The 18533-nt window shown below is 49.3% G+C and overlaps 1 protein-coding gene and 2 non-coding genes across 5 annotated transcripts; 1 reads left to right on the top strand and 2 right to left on the bottom strand.

Moving 5' to 3' along the window:
• Positions 1-2445: 2445 nt before the first annotated feature.
• Positions 2446-2517, bottom strand: TRNAE-UUC (transfer RNA glutamic acid (anticodon UUC)). Its single transcript has one exon. It is a non-coding gene; the product is annotated as a tRNA-Glu (tRNA).
• A 128-nt stretch (positions 2518-2645) lies between these two features.
• Positions 2646-2717, top strand: TRNAE-UUC (transfer RNA glutamic acid (anticodon UUC)). The gene has a single exon. It is a non-coding gene; the product is annotated as a tRNA-Glu (tRNA).
• A 1652-nt stretch (positions 2718-4369) lies between these two features.
• Positions 4370-12973, bottom strand: LOC133357971 (methenyltetrahydrofolate synthase domain-containing protein-like). 3 transcript variants are annotated; one of them, XM_061576202.1, is made up of 8 exons: positions 12633-12763; positions 10806-10915; positions 9237-9350; positions 8614-8727; positions 7995-8085; positions 6921-7033; positions 5805-5930; positions 4370-5459 (listed from the first exon to the last, which is right to left on the bottom strand). In XM_061576202.1, the coding sequence occupies exons 1-8, from the start codon at positions 12676-12678 to the stop codon at positions 5088-5090; spliced, it is 1086 nt and encodes a 361-aa protein (XP_061432186.1). In that variant the 5' UTR covers positions 12679-12763; the 3' UTR covers positions 4370-5087. The 3 variants fall into 3 exon arrangements, with proteins under 3 accessions (XP_061432186.1, XP_061432185.1, XP_061432184.1); XM_061576201.1 differs by lacking the exons at positions 6921-7033; positions 12633-12763 and adding an exon at positions 12862-12973 and having other exon boundaries at positions 8630-8727; XM_061576200.1 differs by lacking the exon at positions 6921-7033 and having other exon boundaries at positions 8630-8727.
• Positions 12974-18533: the final 5560 nt, after the last annotated feature.

Here is an 18533-nt window from a genome sequence, read left to right as displayed (position 1 = left end):
GCGTCATGTCACGTTCTGTGGAGTACCGCCTCTTTTTGGGCGATTTCACTCTGGCTGAGAATCACCCCGAGTGTTCCCATAGACTTACATTCAAAGATGTTTTTTTTTCGAACGGCGGGTGCTCCAATGCATTCTCTATGGCTTCCGGGAGGGCTCGCACTAACGTGCTTACGTCATCATACGTAAGCACGTTTCAGTCAACAATATTATTTGTCGCCACCTAGTGTAATCTTTAATAAAATAAACTGAGTGGATTGTAATAATAGTGAGTATAGAAACAAACAAGATGTATTGTAAGAGTCACTTTATTTTTCATTAATATTAAAGAAGTGAAGTTGCCTTTACATGCTTAAGCTGTTAATTTATCCATTGCATGGGTGGACCTTATCCTTATCAATCATCCAGACATTTGCCCCCCCTGAGAGATTTTGCAGGAGCCGCCACTGCTGCAGTGATTCAAGGCAGTCGGAGGCGGCCTGCCGAGAAGTATTTACAGGAACACCTCTCGCACTCTCGTCGGGTTCGGGACCAGAGCATGGACGAATTGTCAAAGCGGAGCCTTTGATTGAGCTCGCAAGTTTGTTTTGGCCGGCGAAAAACGTGCATTGCAAATAACTACAGTAAATATACAAACTTGCATGCAAATATTTACAGTAAATATAAAAACGTACATGCAAATAACTACAGTAGCTAAATAACACATGCGTGCGAAACCTAAATAAACATAAAAGAAAATAAACAAGAATACAAATTTATAAACAAAAATAAAAAAAATAAACAATTATACCTTTAAATATTTTTTTTGTGTAAGTGGACGATGAATATATTGGTGATAAATACAGTATGAATAACATCTGAATAAACACAAATATAAGAGATGCTGCTCACTGAATGACTTCTGTTCAAAGACTGAACGAATAAGACGCCGCGTGGCGCGAACGTCGTGGAAGGTTTGGGGATGAAATCGGACGAAAGAGTAAGAGCCGCGTGGACGAAATTTGAAATGTGGTTGGGGTTGAGAACGGCCGAAAGAGCGAAGCGCCGAAAGTTTCAGTTTTCATGTATTAGGTGTAGCCCTGTGAGCCATTCGGCTCTTGACTCGGGTGCAACCGCAACAAACAAAAACATGAACAAGAAAACATCTTAAAGTGACAACGCTGCACGTTGAGATGTATAAGGGGCACGGGGTGACCGATAAGGTCTGAGTTGGTGTGTAACAAGGTAGGGCACTGATAAGGGGTTACACAGCTATGTAGTAGTGTATAGTGTAGTGTATAGTAGTGTATAGTAGTATAGTAGTGTAGTGTGTAGTGTATAGTAGTGTAGTGTATAGTAGTGTATAGTAGTGTAGTGTGTAGTGTATAGTAGTGTAGTGTATAGTGTATATATAGTCTATAGGAGTGTAGTGTGTAGTGTATAGTAGTGTCGTGTATAGTAGTGTAGTGTATAGTAGTGTATAGTAGTATAGTGTGTAGTGTATAGTAGTGTAGTGTATAGTTGGTGTGTAACAAGGTAAGGGCACTGATGAGCAGTTGACAACTCGGCGTACGATGTTGAACTTCTTTAGCACCGTACGAAGCCAATCGGAGGAGCGGGGGAATGGCAAAAAACTGAACACAAAAATCGGTTCTCAAGAAATTAGTTTTAAATGTATAACCCTCCCCCCCCCCCCGTGTCCTTCCCCCATTCACTAATCCGCACTGACCAGCGTGGTGAAGCATGGTCTAGCAACCCCCATGACCCTGCAGAGCTTGGGGAGGCCTCCATCCAGCAGTGGGTTTGACAACAGGGGCTAGATTTCGATTTAAAGCTTTCGTGACTGCAGGGATTCATCTTCTTGGTTCTTTCGGTAAAGTCACGTGGAAGGGAAGTAATAAAATAATAAAAATAAAACATAATAAAATATTTATTTTAATAAAATAATAAAAATAAAGCATAATAAAATATTTATTTTATTAAAATAATAAAAATAAAACATAATAAAATATTTATTTTATTTAAATAATAAAAATAAAGCATAATAAAATATTTATTTCATTATGTTTTATATTTATTATTTTATTAAAATAAAAAAATTCTTTTATAATAAAATCATTATTTTTTATGTTTTATTTTTATTATTTTATTACTTCCCTTCTACGTGACTTTACCGAAAGAACCAAGAAGAAAAAAAGGGGCTAGAATTTGTATTGATACTGCAGGAGGAATCCGATAATCTCTAAAACTCTTTCGCACAGATTTCCAGTCGGGCCACGGGATAATAACGTCACAAAATCAATATATTCCGGTTCAAGATGATGATCGTTACATGGACTGTACACACTGAACAACTGTAACACGTTGGCTGGCGTATGCCACACATTTCCCCTTAACACACGTGGCGCAGTAGAATCCATTGGTTTAAAAAAAAAATGTTTAAACAAAATTACCGAGTAAAAATAATCATTCCCATACCGGGAATTGAACCCGGGCCGCCTGGGTGAAAACCAGGAATCCTAACCACTAGACCATATGGGAAATCCGTAGGCTATCAGCTTTGCAGGCGTCTCTTAATGCTAAGAGCATGTCGTGAATAAACAAATTAAGCCGCCGGCTCAGCCGGTTGTGACATTAAGTATGAAACGCGACGCTTTCGTGAGCAGGGCTCCCATATGGTCTAGTGGTTAGGATTCCTGGTTTTCACCCAGGCGGCCCGGGTTCAATTCCCGGTATGGGAAGGATTTTTTTTTCTGATACATGAGGGTTTATTTTGAGCTTAGATCGCATAAATTGTGTCACGGAAACGGAACATGCCAAATCGTTACTAATTCAGCACACCGGCGTGTTGGAGAATAAACTCACGTTTACAATTCGAGTCCAACGTTAACTTTTTATACGTTTGGTGTTATTTATTTTAACAGGTAAGGCCCTCCCCAACTGAGCTAAAAACGTCGTGATTTTTATTTTATTTTACTAATTTTAATGTTTTACCTACGTGACTTTACCGAAAAAAACCTAAGAATATGAGCTAAAAAGCTTTTTTTTTGAAGCGACCTGTCTACCACAAATGATCGTCCAGTGAAGTGGCTTATCGTGTGCAAAAGTATAGCAGCCAAATACTGCACATGCATGTTTGTAAATGTGGAGGGAAAAACCGGAGGACCCTGAGAAAAATCCACGTGACCACAGGGAGAGAGACACGCAAACTCCCAATACACAGCAGCTGGCGTCAGACCCGGGATTGAACCCACGACCTCCTGCATACCAGGCGAGGTCGTTAACATCTCGCCACTACGGCACCCTACTGGAGAATACTTAAGGAATAGAAGAAAATGGAAGCCCTTCGCCCAGCACGAAACAAAATCGGTATTTGCCCACTTCGCTCAGACTCCCTGAACTGACCTGTACCACCACAGCAGATCCGACTGCACCACTTCTCAATGCCCTGCCACAATCTCTCACACTTACCGGTGGGCACCATTTGATCAACTCATTTATTCAGAACTGCTTTTTTGCCTTTAGTTTGTCCTTCCCCCGAACCTCCAATCAGTAAGGTTGGCTACGTTCCCATGACGTACGCGTCCATCAGTTTTTCTTCTGGTTCCATTCCGATGACGTACACGTAAATAAAATAACTTTAAATTTCGATTTAAAGCTTTCGTGACTGCAGGGATTCATCTTCTTGGTTCTTTCGGTAAAGTCACGTAGAAGGGAAATAATAAAATAATAAAAATAAAACATAACAAAATAATTCTCATTATTTTATTATTTCCCTTCTACGCGACTTTACCGAAAGAACCAAGAAGATAAAATAACGTAGAAGGAAAATAATAAAACAACGCAAGCAGCCGTCATCGTGAGAATAATTTTATTATGTTTTATTTTTATTATTTTATTATTTTCCTTCTACGTGACTTTACCGAAAGAACCAAGAAGATAAATCCCTGCAGTCACGAAAGCTTTAAATCGAAAGATAAAATAACTGTATCGGTAGCGAGGCTCCCACAAGGCCACCCGGGAGGGCTGCACGTGCCACAGTTTGGCCCCAGCTCTGGGAGAGTGGAGGCGGTCGTGTCGCGACAGTTCTCTGCGGTGAGTAACGACGCCGTTAAAAACGACGGTGGCGTTTACTGCGCCTCTCTAAATAAAATTTACGCCGAGTCGCTCGCACGCTCCGGCGATGAACGGGGACACAGCACCCGCCCGCCACTTGCAGACGTCTCGGACCGGGTGAGGGTTCAGGAAGAGCCACACTTCGCATTTTCACTAAAGGGGCCTAAAACACGGATGGTCGGCTTGGCGATTTGCCCCACGAGTTGCGCCGGACATGGGGACGTGTTGACAACATCGACGACAACAACATCGACAACATCGACAACAACGAAAAGGATAATTTGGCAATAAAAATCGGAAACCAAAGTTTTATTTCTGTACGAAGGGAACCACGCACAGACCGGCTTTGAACACACTTCACGTGCTGTACGCAGCAGTGTTATTATCTGAATATTAATAATATATCGTCCCTTGTCAAGAGATTGCCAAAGGCCTCCACAGTCATCCAGGCAGTGCCGGTGCGGGGCCTGTAGCATACGTTATAAGGAGGACCAGATCAGACATCAACTCGCCACTGACGTTAGCCATATTTTATTACCCAGAATGCTTTACAAGTGCAGTGTGTATGTAAGCACACGTGCGTGCGTGATGTTGTAGACAATGACATCGGTTGAGTGTGCAGGGGTGGGATGCATCGTGAGACCACGAGGCACAAGGCCCGCGGGCCACTGGCGGCAGCTCCTGGTGGCCTTTAGTGCGGCCCCTGACGTGCGGCCCCCGCCCCGACAATTCACAAATGGTGAAAACCCCCCCCCCCCCCCCCACCATCGTCATCATCATCCACTCGTTGCTGATCGCTGCTTTCAGGATCCGGTTCATCAGGGCTTCGCTTCAGCCGGATCTGGCCGGGTCATTTCCACGCCCGGAACACCACGTCAAGTATACACCTCCCGCGGTGGGCTGCAGCACGACGAGTCACGGCAACACCGACTCTAGTCTACCAGCGACGCCGAACATTGTGGGTGAGAAATTAAAGCCCCGAGGTTACCGGAAGGTTACATTCCGTCGCCCCCACCACCACCCCGGCCCCTCGCCAGATCCGGCACGGCGCAACCACTTCCTCCTCCACCAATCGGCTGCCTCGCCCATCCTCCTCCTCTTCCCCGGTGGTGTCTCCCGTCCCCACGCCGCCCCCTTGCCGAAACGGAACCGGCCCGGCGCACGCGGGTCGCTGCCGCTGTCCCGGCAGAGCCGACGCCGACGGTTTCTCGGTGGAGAGAAGCGGAAGGATCGTCCGGAGATCCGGCAGAGGCTGCGGTGCGGTGAAGGCTGGGAGCGTCCCTCAGCGACACGTCCCGGCCCAGCCTCTCTTCCCGGGCCCGCAGAGTGTTCAGGATGGGGATCCGGGCCAGAAGCTCGCGGTCGATCTTCGCAACATTGAGAGGATCGACACAAGCCACGGTGGCGGGACATTCACTACCTCGTTTGGTACGCAGGGGGTCGTGCGTTCGATCTCGACTCTGACGCCTGCTGCTGTATATTTGGAGTGTGCGTCTCTCTCTCTGTCTCCCCGTGGTCGCCTGTATACCAGGCGAGGTAGTCAACATCTCCTCGCCACCGTGATGGTGATGAGAGGCGCAGGCTCCAAATATACAGCAACAGGCGTCAAGGTCGGGATGGAACCCACGACCTCCCACGTACCAGGCGAGATAGTTAACATCTCGCCACCCTTAAACCACATCGACACAAATAGAAAGAAGTTGTCGGCTGACCTTGGACCAGATGATTGCACGAGGCTTGGGCGCGCTGCAGTTGGTTTTGATGACGCGCGTCGGGGTGAGGATGTAGTCAACCGTCAGGTCATGAGTTTCCACCAGCTCCTCCGGGATGTCCACCACCTGCGTCACCGACGGCGATGGAAATGTTACCCAGTCCCCGCCACCCCCGGGATTATTCCGATCGTACGTCACGCCACGAGATGGAATTCTGCTGCGGCCCTTACGTGTGACCGAGAATGGTCTGCGGAGCTACTTCTGAGCAGAGGTCACAACCGGGTACCCGATACCCGTACCCTACCCGATACCCAACTACCCGTACCCGGCCGGGTACGGGTATGGGTACCCGTTTGCGACCCTGGTGCGGCCGGGTACGGGTACGGGTAGGCCGTGAGTCACTGGCGAGTAACTGTTTGTCACTTATTTCCCAACGTCTTGTCTCTTCTCACAATTCAAGTTCCTAGAATCAACCCACCCGCGCCTGCAACATGGCTTCATCCCAGAGGTCGCAATCAGGTACCCGATACCCGTACCCTACCCGTCCGGGTAACGGGTAGGGTACGGGTACGGGTAAGGAATCAAAACTCGTCTGCGACCTACGCTTCTGAGGTTGTTTCAAGTTCCACTGCTAGAGGAGATGCACTTCCCTACCCGCCCTGCTGCAGAGTAACATTCACCGCACGAATGCTCAACAGACTTTCACTCCCAGAGCTGGAGTTTGCCTCGTGTGCCGTGCCGGCCTTCATTGCTGATCGCAAACAGAACTGGCCCCGAAATATCTGTTTTGACTACTAATTGAGGGATCTTGTTGTGTATATGTTGAACTGCTTTCGCACCGTACGTAGCCAATCTTTCTGATGGGAGGTGCAGTGTTGAGTCTATGGACAGTGTTAGTCTGTGTGCAGTCTGTATATTTAACTTCTTTCGCACCGTACGTAGCCAACCGTGCCAATCGGATGTGCGGGGGAAAGGAACAACAAACACTAAACACAAAAATCGGTTCTAAAGAAACGAGTTCTCAAATTTAGATTTAAAAGTGCACAGCTCCTGTGGCTTCCCAAGATGTATACGTGTGCGTTCACGCGTGCGTGTGTGCGTGTGCGCGTGTAGGACCTGGCAGTCGTGAACGCAGGTTACCACCACCGTGGCGTCATCCACAGCGCCTGTGCACGCCATCATGGCGAACTCCATGTCCGCAAAGCCCTCGCCCTTCCCGATGCGCCATCCTGCGGGCACACGCGGCGGACCGGAACCGATTGCCCTTCGCGTACTCTACAGACTCGGTGGAGTTCGCAGTCGATTCTAGATTCACGCAGCCGTATGGGGTCGTCTCCCTGGCAGCCGATTGGCCGCCCGTGGGAGTGATGACGTCGCCCCTAGCAACCGCTGTGTTTGCCGACGACCCAGGAGGACACCCTTGACATCCTCTCCGTTCTCTCTCTCTCGCGTCATTTCGGATCTTGCTACAATCACAGCTTTCCGCATTTTACGGGGAACTTCTGTACTTGGGGGTGGGGGGCCACGAACAGAAGGAGACCACGAGGCCTACGGTTGCTAGGGGCGACGTCATCACTCTGACGGCGGCCAATCGGCTGCCGGTGGAAGACGACCCCGTACAGCTGTGTGACTCTAGGAACTAAACGCAAAAAGTCTGCAGAATACGTCAAGGGCAATCGGTCCTCGGACTGACCAGCCGTGACCCCGGAATCGTGACAACCACCGCTGACTTCCCTACTAAGTGGCGCTCATTTTTATCGACGCCGGAGAGAAGTTGGTCCGAATCGACTGCCAAACCAGGATACGAACCAATTGTGAAAAACGTACAAAACTCCCTGCGAGCCGCTCCCACCCAGCAGCGGATCGAGACGCAGTCCGCTGCTGCCTGCGGGGCGTGCGAGGTACGAGCCAGAGGTCGCAAACGGGGTTTGATTCCTTACCCGTACCCGTACCCGGCCACACCAGGGTCGCAAAAGGGTACCCGTACCCGTACCCGGCCGGGTACGGGTACTCGTTCCCTACCCGTACCCGTACCCTACCCGTGACTCATGGCCTACCCGTACCCGTACCCGGCCGCACCAGGGTCGCAAACGGGTACCCGTACCCAGAAGGGTACGGGTAGCCGGGTATCGGGTAGGGTACGGGTATCGGGTACCCAGTTACGACCTCTGGTACGAGCCCGGCTCTTACCTCTCTCGGACACGGCGACGGAGCCGACCACCACGAGGTCGACGCGCACGCCGGCGTCCAGCGCGAGCGGCACGCTGAACTCGCGCACGCCCTGCCAGGGGTCGCAGGTCGCAGGCGGGAGCGGGGGGCAAAGGGTCAGGGTCAGGGCACCGTGGAAGGAGAGGAGGGGCGTACTCGTGCAAACCACCGCAACACAAACTCCGGTCGTCATCTTTTCCCAGCAGCAGCGGCGGCGGCTTTTGGGCTCAGCCGTCGAACAAAGACGGTGGTCGCCGCATCGTCGCGCGGCGCTTTCAGGTGCGCTTCTGCGGCCGTCTGGAAGGCGCTCTTCCATCCGATATTAAGGACGCCACCTGAGCTATGCACTTTTAAATCATGCTGCTGCCTGCTGCTGCTGCTGCCTGCTGCTGCTGTTGCCTGCTGCTGCTGCCTGCTGCTGCTGTCTGCTACTGCTGCCTGCTGCTGCTGTTGCCTGCTGTTGCCTGCTGCTGCCTGCTGTTGCCTGCTGCCTGCTGCCTGCTGCTGTTGCCTGCTGCTGCCTGCTGCTGCTGCCTGCTGCTGTTGCCTGCTGCTGCCTGCTGTTGCCTGGTTGATCAGTGTGCAAGCGCCGGCTCCGTGCCTGCGAGGTGGCACACCGGTGCAGGTCGGCCTTGGAGGCACCGGCGGGCGGAACGATCCGGTTGAACAGCCCGGATCGGAGTCTCGGCGTGGGAACCAGCAGGGTCTTCCGTGCCTGGGGAGAGGCGGAGGGAAGAAGGCAGAACGAGTATCGAGTTTAATTTGTTATTTATTTATTTTATTTTACCAGGTGAGGCCAACTGAGCTCCGTATCTCTTTTTCAGAAGTGACCTGGCCGCAAATGACAGCTCAACGAAGTGGCTCATCATCATGTGGACATTTATAGCAGCCAAATACTCTAAACGCGTGTTTTATAAATGTGGAGGGAAAACCCGGAGGACCCGGAGAACACGCAAACTCAAAATACACAGCAGCAGCAGGCGTCAGGGTCGGGATCGAACCCACAAGCTCCTGCATACCAGGCGAGGTAGTCAACATCTCCTAGCCACCGTGATGATGATGATTAGAGAGACACGCAGACTCCAAATATACAGCAGCAGGCGTCAGGGTCGGGATCGAACCCACGACCTCCTGCACACCAGGCGAGGTAGTCAACATCTCCTAGCCACCGCGGCGCTCCCTCTACACCGAGTTGTCCACCCCCAGTGTGGGTCGCTGCGTTACCTCCAGGGCGGCGAGTCGGACGCCCTCTAGCGGCTTATCGGGGTCCACCTTAACGGCGCTGGTCGCTGCGAAAGCTGCGAGGTCTCCGATCCTCCCCGCGGCGCGATACGAACCCTGCGCCGTGAGAGGGATAGTGGGGGGGCGGTGGGCGAGGTGGGCGGTGGGGTTGGTGGGTAGTTAGTGGGGTTGGTGGGGACGACAGAGACGCGAGACGTTCTTCGCACTCACTTCCAGGGCGAGGTAGCGCGCGCCCTCCTGCGGCTTGTCCGGGTTCACCTTCACGGTGGTCGCCGTGGAAAACTGCGGGAGGAGGCCGAGACGCGCCGAGGCGCCGGTCGACCCCTGGCACGAGAGGTCACCAGCGGGCGGTGCGGCCGCCGTCGTTGGCTCGTTAGAGCCGGGGAGACATCGGCCAGAGACATCACGTGGCGTGTCCACGGAGGTGTCGCGAATGCGATCGGAATGTTTATTTATCCTGGAGGAATCCGATGAGCCATGAAGCTCTTTGTTGACGGAAGTCCAGTAAGGGGCACGAAAAATGATAGTTTATGAAAGTTAAGCAAATCACTATAAATAAATACGTAGAATTGATAAAGTAGAAAGTTCAAATGTTATAAGTACACCAATTCCCAAGCTTGGGCAAGGCAGCAAAACAACAGCCGGTTATCAACTTTAGAGTGAAACATTACGTATGTATGGGTAGTGTTGAGTCTATGGGTAGTGTTGAGTCTATGGGTAGTGTGAGTCTATGGGTAGTGTTGAGTCTATGGGTAGTGTGAGTCTATGGGCAGTATTGAGTCTATGGTGCAGTGTTGAGTCTATGGGCAGTGTTGAGTCTATGGACAGTGTTGAGTCTATGGGTAGTGTTGAATCTATGGGCAGTGTTGAGTCTATGGGTAGTGTGAGTCTATGGGTAGTGTTGAGTCTATGGGCAGTGTTAGTCTATGGGCAGTGTCCTCTGGTCTAACACCGTTTGAGACGAGGCTCAAAAGAAAGCTGTCTCTGGTGTGGACCAATCCGTTTCAAAGACAATGCAAATATTATCATAGTGTGTTTTTTGTTTGCATTCTGACCACAAGTATTGTGGTTAACGCAGACATGATTCCTTGTAAAATGTTTCAGTTTGGTGTTTTAACATCTTAACACAGCTGTTTTGTTATTCTTAGGTTTTTTCGGTAAAGTTACATAGGTAAAAAAATTAAAATAAGAAAAGTAAAATAAAAATAAAATAAAAATCACGACGTTTCGGAGGCAACACAAGCTTCCGTCTTCAGGTGGAACCGTCACAGCACGATAGCTGTATCACACTTGATACAGCTATCACACTTGATACAGATATCGTGCTGTGACGGTTCCACCTGAAGAAGGAAGCTTGTGTTGCCTCCGAAGCGTCGTGATTTTTATTTTATGTTTATTATTTTTTTTTACCAACGTGACTTTACCGAAAAAACCTAAGAATATGAATCCTTGCAGTCACGAAAGCTTCAAATCTAGCTGTTTTGTTGCCAGAAAAAAGGGGAAAACCTATTCTCATATTTTGGTACTGGCAGAGGAGGTCCCATGACGCACCTTGAAGTTTGGAATTCTGTGGTGCACGGGCCTGGGGAAGTTCGCCAGGTCGTGAAGCTCCATGTAGTCCCACACCGTCTGGCGGATGTCCCACTTGGAGGTCCCCAATGCTGGCGACACGGAGGAGGGTTGACGGTGGGTGAGAGTTCAAAAACGTACAGGCGACACAACTCAATTTAGATCTCTCCATATTCTTAGGTTTTTTCGGTAAAGTCACGTAGGTAAAAAAATAAAAATTAATAAAAGTAAAATAAAAATCACGACGTTTCGGAGGCAACACAAGCTTTGACTTTCTGGTGGAACCGTCACAGCACGATAGCTGTAATTTAAATTTTTCACCTACGTGACTTTACTGGAAAAAACCTAAGAATATGAATCCTTGCAGTCACGAAAGCTTCAAATCTAGAATTAGATCTCTCCACTCCATCTCTCTGACCCCTCTCGAGCTATTAGCGAAACGTCGCCTATTTTTACTTTTCCATTTTAAGATCATAAACTTCTTTATTTCTTCATTTTACCGGTTAAGCGCCCGCTGAGCTATATGGAGCTCTTGTTCGGAAGCAGCCTGGCCACGTCTGATTGCTCAACTAAGTGGCGGCTTATCGTCATGTGGAAATGCGTCGACGCTAAATGCTCTAAAAGCGTGACGTTGATTCTAAAAGTGGAGGGGGAAAAACCGGAGGACCCGGAGAAAAATCACGGGCAGAGAGACACGCAGACTCCAAATATACAGCAGCAGCAGTTGTCAGAGCCAGGGTTGAACCCAGGACCTCCTGTATACCAGGCGAGGTAGTCAACATCTCCTCGCCACCGTGATGATGAGAGTGAGAGACACGCAGACTCCAAATATACAGCAGCAGCAGTTGTCAGAGCCAAGATTGAACCCACGACCTCCTGTGTACCATGCGAGGTAGTCAACATCTCCTAGCCACCGTGATGATGAGGGGACGTGTTCACCAATCATCAGGCGCGTGCAGCGTGCCAAGCGCGTCATATTTGTGCCGTGTCGGTAAAGTTGCACACACACACCGGATTATAAGACGCACCTCACACACACCGGATTATAAGACGCATCCTCACACACACCGGATTATAAGACGCATCCTCACACACACCGGATTATAAGACGCACCTTCACGCACACCGGATTATAAGACGCACCTTCACACACCGGATTATAAGACGCACTTTCAGACATACCGGATTATAAGACGCACCTTCACACACACCGGATTATAAGACGCATCCTCACACACACCGGATTATAAGACGCATCCTCACACACACCGGATTATAAGACGCACCTCACGCACACCGGATTATAAGACGCACCTTACGCACACCGGATTATAAGACGCACTTTCAGACACACCGGATTATAAGACCCACCTTCACACACACCGGATTATAAGACGCACCTTCACACAGCGGATTATAAGACGCACTTCACACACCGGATTATAAGACGCACCTCACGCACACCGGATTACAAGACGCACCTTCACACACCGGATTATAAGACGCACTTTCAGACACACCGAATTATAAGACGCACCTTCACACACACCGGATTATAAGACGCACCTTCACACAGCGGATTATAAGACGCACTTCACACACCGGATTATAAGACGCACCTTCACACACACCGGATTATAAGACGCACTTTACACACCGGATTATAAGACGCACCTTCACACACCGGATTATAAGACGCACCTTCACACACCGGATTATAAGACGCACCTTCACACACCGGATTATAAGACGCACCTTCACACACCGGATTATAAGACGCACACACCGGATTATAGCGTTAGACTTTACCGGTGGCAACAGCGACTCCGCGCCGATGATTGTCCGTAGAATTCATAGCAGCTCTAACGACGGGCGAACGTTGAGCTAAAGCTGCTGCTACGAGACGATCACAAATCGAACTAAAAGTTGCTTAAAGAATAACACTTAATCAGGCGTGGATGGATGTGCATTGGTTTAGATTCCTCCGTGGCCGCGCGCCGATTCCTGAATCGATTCGCGGTGGATGTGGATTATATACGTGGAGGGGTGAGTGGTGAGGACGACTTCATCCAGCAGTGGGTTGACCATGGCCCGATGACGAGGGCGTGGAATCTACGGTGGAGCGAGTTCCGCAGGACCCACAGCGAACGCGTGTCGCCAAGACGGGAATCGATTAATGGAAACAATAGAATCACCTACATTTCGATTCGCGTGTTTAACATTGAAAATCGATTTGGATGTTGAACTATGGAATCGATTCACCCCGCTGTTCTATTTATAACTCACGCGCGTGGCTACTACGGTGGCTGATGCAGATCAAAGTGCTCGATTTTTAATGTTAATAAATAAGTTCAAGTTCATGTATTAGGTGTGGCCCTGTGAGCCATTCGGCTCTTGAATCGGGTGCAACCGCAACAAACAAAAAACTAAAACATGAACAAGAAAACATCTTAAAGTGAATATGTGACTAAGTGCAAACAGAAAATCCAAGAAAAGACAGCAAAATATTGCAGAAAAAAACACCGTACACCAACGCTGTGTGCAAAAATCCCAGTGGGATGCAAGTCAAACAACAACAACAACCACAAGACAACTTAGATTAAGGCCATCAGTCTAACTCTGTACTACAACAAACACACATGGCCAAAAGAAAAAACTTTTCGAAAATCACCAAAATAAAGCCATAAAAGCAATGAAACAGTGCAGGCCATAGGAACTGTGACCGAATGTTCACAATAAACAACGTCAACAACATGTACCACCAAACTCTGCAGCCATAGCTGTCTGCATGAGTCACTCCACAACAGCAGGAGCATCAGTCGGAGTATCAACATTTCTCAATGCACCTTTAAGATCAGATTTACACATTCCCCAATTAGCTTCGTTGTTGCATTAAAAAGGGAAAACAACATATAGTAACACTAGTTCATAAAGGGCTGTCTTCGCCAGGCAAACGTTTTCAAGAAATATAATAATTAACCTGATGTGATTTTTTTTGTTACAATTTGTATCTACGTTGAGGGCAACTTAACAACCATCGCTACATTTAGTTTTTTTCCGCAAAAAAAAAACCACCACAATAATCGTTGACGATTTAATTCAACTTCTTCTTACATTTAAAGACGAACCCATCGGAAAACGCTCAATTTAAAGATTCCAATCTTTTTTTTTTATAAAAAAAATAACAAAATGTATTAACTTAATAGTCCATAAGGGGACGCTTTGCTATATATCACCAGGTGTGAAAACCACAGCAAGAAAATTTAAAAAAACGCCACTTTTTTTTATTGCTGTGGTTTTCACACCTGATGATGATTGCTTGTGTTGCAGTCGAAAAACGTGATAATTTATAGTTTTTATTTTTATTATTTCGTTTTCTACGTGACTTTACGAAAGAACCAAGATATGAATCCCTGCAGTCACGAAAGCTTTAAATCGAACCACAAGACAATTTAGCTTCAAGCTATTCAGGCCAACTCCGCACTTGGCATCTCTCCCACAACCCATGCCACCACCAGAGTATGAGTTGGTTTCTACATCCCTCAAGCCCAAAAGTCGCAAAACGGGGTTTGATTCCTTTACCCGGACCCGTACCCGGCCGCACCAGGGTCGCAAATACCCGGCCGGGTACGGGTAACCGTTCCCTACCCGTACCCTACCCGAAATGAGTGACAAACGGTGACTCACCAGTGACTCACGGCATACCTGTACCCGTACCCGGCCGCACCAGGGTCGCAAACGGCTACCCGTACCCGGCCGGATACGGGTAGCCGGGTATCGGATAGGGTACGGGTATCGGGTAGGGTACGGGTATCGTGTAGGGGTACGGGTAGCCGGGTATCGGGTAGGGTACGGGTATCGGATAGGGTACGGGTATCGGGTAGGGTACGGGTAGCCGGGTATCGGGTAGGGTACGGGTATCGGGTACCCGGTTGCGACCTCTGCTCAAGCCTCAAGCCGTTCATCGCGCGACTTCCGTTCCATCTCCACACACCCGCCAGGCGCCGAGTGTCACTTTCGTATAATTGTATTGGGGTGCGTCTTACAATCCGGTGTGCGAGGCAAGATTTTGTACAACTTTATACTGGTAGCACCCACTAGTTCCACCAGCCCACAGGGGATTATTGTGTCCGTCCGTCCGTCGTGCAGGGAGGGTCTGGGTGGGGAGGGTGGGGTGGGGAGTGGCTGGGTGGGGAGGGTGGGGCTGGGTGGGGAGGGGAGAGTGGGGAGTGGCTGGGTGGGGAGGGGCTGGGGTGGGAGGGGCTGGGTGGGGAGGGGAGAGTGGGGAGTGGCTGGGTGGGGAGGGGCTGGGTGGGGAGGGTGGGGTGGGGAGTGGCTGGGTGGGGAGGGTGGGGCTGGGGGGGGGGGAGAGTGGGGAGTGGCTGGGTGGGGAGGGGCTGGGTGGGGAGGGGTGGGGTGGGGAGGTGGCTGGGTGGGGAGGGGCTGGGTGGAGAGGGGAGGGTGGGGTGGGGCTGGGTGGGGGGGGTGGAGGGGTGGGGCAGGGATGTTGAGGGGCTGGTCACCCCGTGGTGCCCTTATAAAAACTCCAACGTTTCACCTACTCACGCCGGCTGTGCCCGCCCTCACAGTCGGCCATATTTGCGGGAATACACCCCATACGCCGCCGTTGACCCTGCAGGCCATTGACCGAGCCAACCCGAGCAGTTTCCTACCAGCTCCCCTCCGCAGGAATGTGTTTCATGTTTTTGTTGTTGCGGTTGCACCCGATTCAAGAGCCGAATGGCTCCTCAGTGGACACACCGAATACATGAAACTGAAAAACGTGGAAATTGCAGTTTGTTGCTCTGCATCAATGCAGTTCCGTGCTAAAGAAGACCCAGATAATCTAGACTTGAAGCTTTCGTGACTGCAAGGATTCATATCTAGGTTTTTTCGGTAACGTCACGTATGTAACACATTATTAATTTAATGTTTTACCTACGTGAACTTTACCGAAAAAACCTAAGAAATATGAGAGACCAAGATAGCCCCATGGCAGAGCGATAGCCCTGAGTAGTGTACAGGACATCGTGAAGTAGTCGTCACTACGTTATTGTTGTACCCCGTGGCCACATGCACAGAGCACACAGGTGCTCGCAACGTCCACTGGCAAATCTCAATGGGCTGTGTGGGATTTACCATTACACCCATGGGGGGATCCTTGAGCCGATGGCACCTCTATCAACCCGACGTGTGTAATCTCCTCCCCGTGTTTAGCTCGCAATGGTACACTCCCTTTCCGCTGTGTCCCCCCCCCCCCGCATCTCTCTGCGAGAGTGATGTGCGGAGGAATCGATTCCGGGCTGGTGGCACTCGATTCCGAGAAATCGACTACACTGAAGAAATGTAGCATCAGTGAGTGCACTTCAACATGATCATGAATTCATGATCGCCGTCGTAGCCGAGCCGTGATCTTATCTACTGCTGGATGCAGGCGGCCCACATCTCTCACGATCCTTGAGATGCAACGTGGACTGATTTTCGTTGAATCCATCTCCCCCGAGCTGCGGCGATCCATCCCCCCGCACCTCCGATTGGCACGGTTTGGCTACGTACGGTGCGAATGAAGTTCACACACCTACTGCCCATAGACTCACGTACCTAGACTAGCACTACCCATAGACTAACACTGCCCATAGACTCAACACTGCCCATAGACTAACACTACCCATAGACTAACACTGCCCATAGACTAACACTACCCATAGACTCACACTGCCCATAGACTAACACTACCCATAGACTCACACTACCCATAGACTAACACTACCCATAGACTAACACTACCCATAGACTAACACTGCCCATAGACTAACACTGCCCATAGACTAACACTACCCATAGACTAACACTACCCATAGACTAACACTACCCATAGACTAACACTGCCCATAGACTAACACTGCCCATAGACTAACACTACCCATAGACTAACACTGCCCATAGACTAACACTGCCCATAGACTAACACTACCCATAGACTAACACTACCCATAGACTAACACTGCCCATAGACTAACACTGCCCATAGACTAACACTACCCATAGACTAACACTGCCCATAGACTAACACTGCCCATAGACTAACACTACTACCTAGACTAACACTACCCATAGACTAACACTGCCCATAGACTAACACTACCCATAGACTCAACACTACCCATAGACTAACACTGCCCATAGACTAACACTACCCATAGACTAACACTGCCCATAGACCAACACTACCCATAGACTCAACACTACCCATAGACTAACACTACCCATAGACTAACACTACCCATAGACTAACACTGCCCATAGACTAACACTGCCCATAGACTAACACTGCCCATAGACTAACACTACCCATAGACTAACACTGCCCATAGACTAACACTGCCCATAGACTAACACTGCCCATAGACTAACACTACCCATAGACTAACACTACCCATAGACTAACACTGCCCATAGACTAACACTGCCCATAGACTAACACTACCCATAGACTAACACTGCCCATAGACTAACACTGCCCATAGACTAACACTACCCATAGACTAACACTACCCATAGACTAACACTACCCATAGACTCAACACTACCCATAGACTAACACTGCCCATAGACTAACACTACCCATAGACTCAACACTACCCATAGACTAACACTGCCCATAGACTAACACTACCCATAGACTAACACTGCCCATAGACCAACACTACCCATAGACTCAACACTACCCATAGACTAACACTGCCCATAGACTCAACACTACCCATAGACTAACACTGCCCATAGACCAACACTACCCATAGACTAACACTACCCATAGACTAACACTGCCCATAGACTCAACACTACCCATAGACTAACACTACCCATAGACTAACACTACCCATAGACTAACACTACCCATAGACTAACACTACCCATAGACTAACACTACCCATAGACTAACACTGCCCATAGACTACACTACCCATAGACTAACCTACCCATAGACTCACACTACCCATAGACTAACACTACCCATAGACTAACACTACCCATAGACTAACACTACCCATAGACTAACACTACCCATAGACTAACACTGCCCATAGACTAACACTACCCATAGACTAACACTACCCATAGACTAACACTACCCATAGACTAACACTGCACCTCCGATTGACACGGTTGGCTCCGTACGGTGCGAAGGAAGTTCAACGCGCCCTCTCACACAAACTCCTTTTGCGACTACCCAGAATCAGACTGTGTCTTGAGATTGGAGGAATCCGCTGATCAGCCACTTGGAGCTGTCATTTGTGCCCAAGTCGCTTCTGAAAGATACGTTTAACAGCTCAGAGGACTTTACCTGGTAAGATTAAAAAAAAACATAGTTTAGTTTAATTCGTATTTTTTCAAAGTGATTTGTTGACATTTCCTCTACGTCGCACTCAGATCGTGTGTGTTGTTGTAACGTGTTGACCCACCCTGACTGGATGTGTGTGGGGGGGGGGAGAGCTTCATAGCTCATCGGATTTCTCCAGCACCGCTACGAAACAACGATTCACATGGAATCAGCGCAATGATACAGGGAATCGATTCCATTTCGATGTTCGGAACAAAATCGATTCCTCATCCCCAACGCACCCCCCCCTCCCCCACACTGCACCACCGAAGAGAAACAAATCCCAGACCTCTTCTGAGTGCCTGGGGACGCCAATCAAAATCCCA

This window comes from Lethenteron reissneri, chromosome 60, assembly GCF_015708825.2.
Source record: "Lethenteron reissneri isolate LAM-NWPU_2019-01 chromosome 60, ASM1570882v1, whole genome shotgun sequence".
NCBI classification, from domain to species: Eukaryota; Metazoa; Chordata; class Hyperoartia; order Petromyzontiformes; family Petromyzontidae; genus Lethenteron; species Lethenteron reissneri.
This window is presented reverse-complemented; position numbering and strand designations above follow the sequence as displayed.

Excerpts from the sequence above, each read along its gene's own strand:
- LOC133357971 (XM_061576202.1), bottom strand. The coding sequence starts at position 12,678 with ATGAATTCTACGGACAATCATCGGCGCGGAGTCGCTGTTGCCACCG. Across the intron at positions 7,034-7,994 it reads CGTCGCCGTGTCCGAGAGAG|GATGGCGCATCGGGAAGGGC; the intron begins GTAAGAGCCGGG and ends GTGTGCCCGCAG. Across the intron at positions 5,931-6,920 it reads CCTGCGTTCACGACTGCCAG|GTGGTGGACATCCCGGAGGA; the intron begins GTCCTACACGCG and ends TCGGTGACGCAG.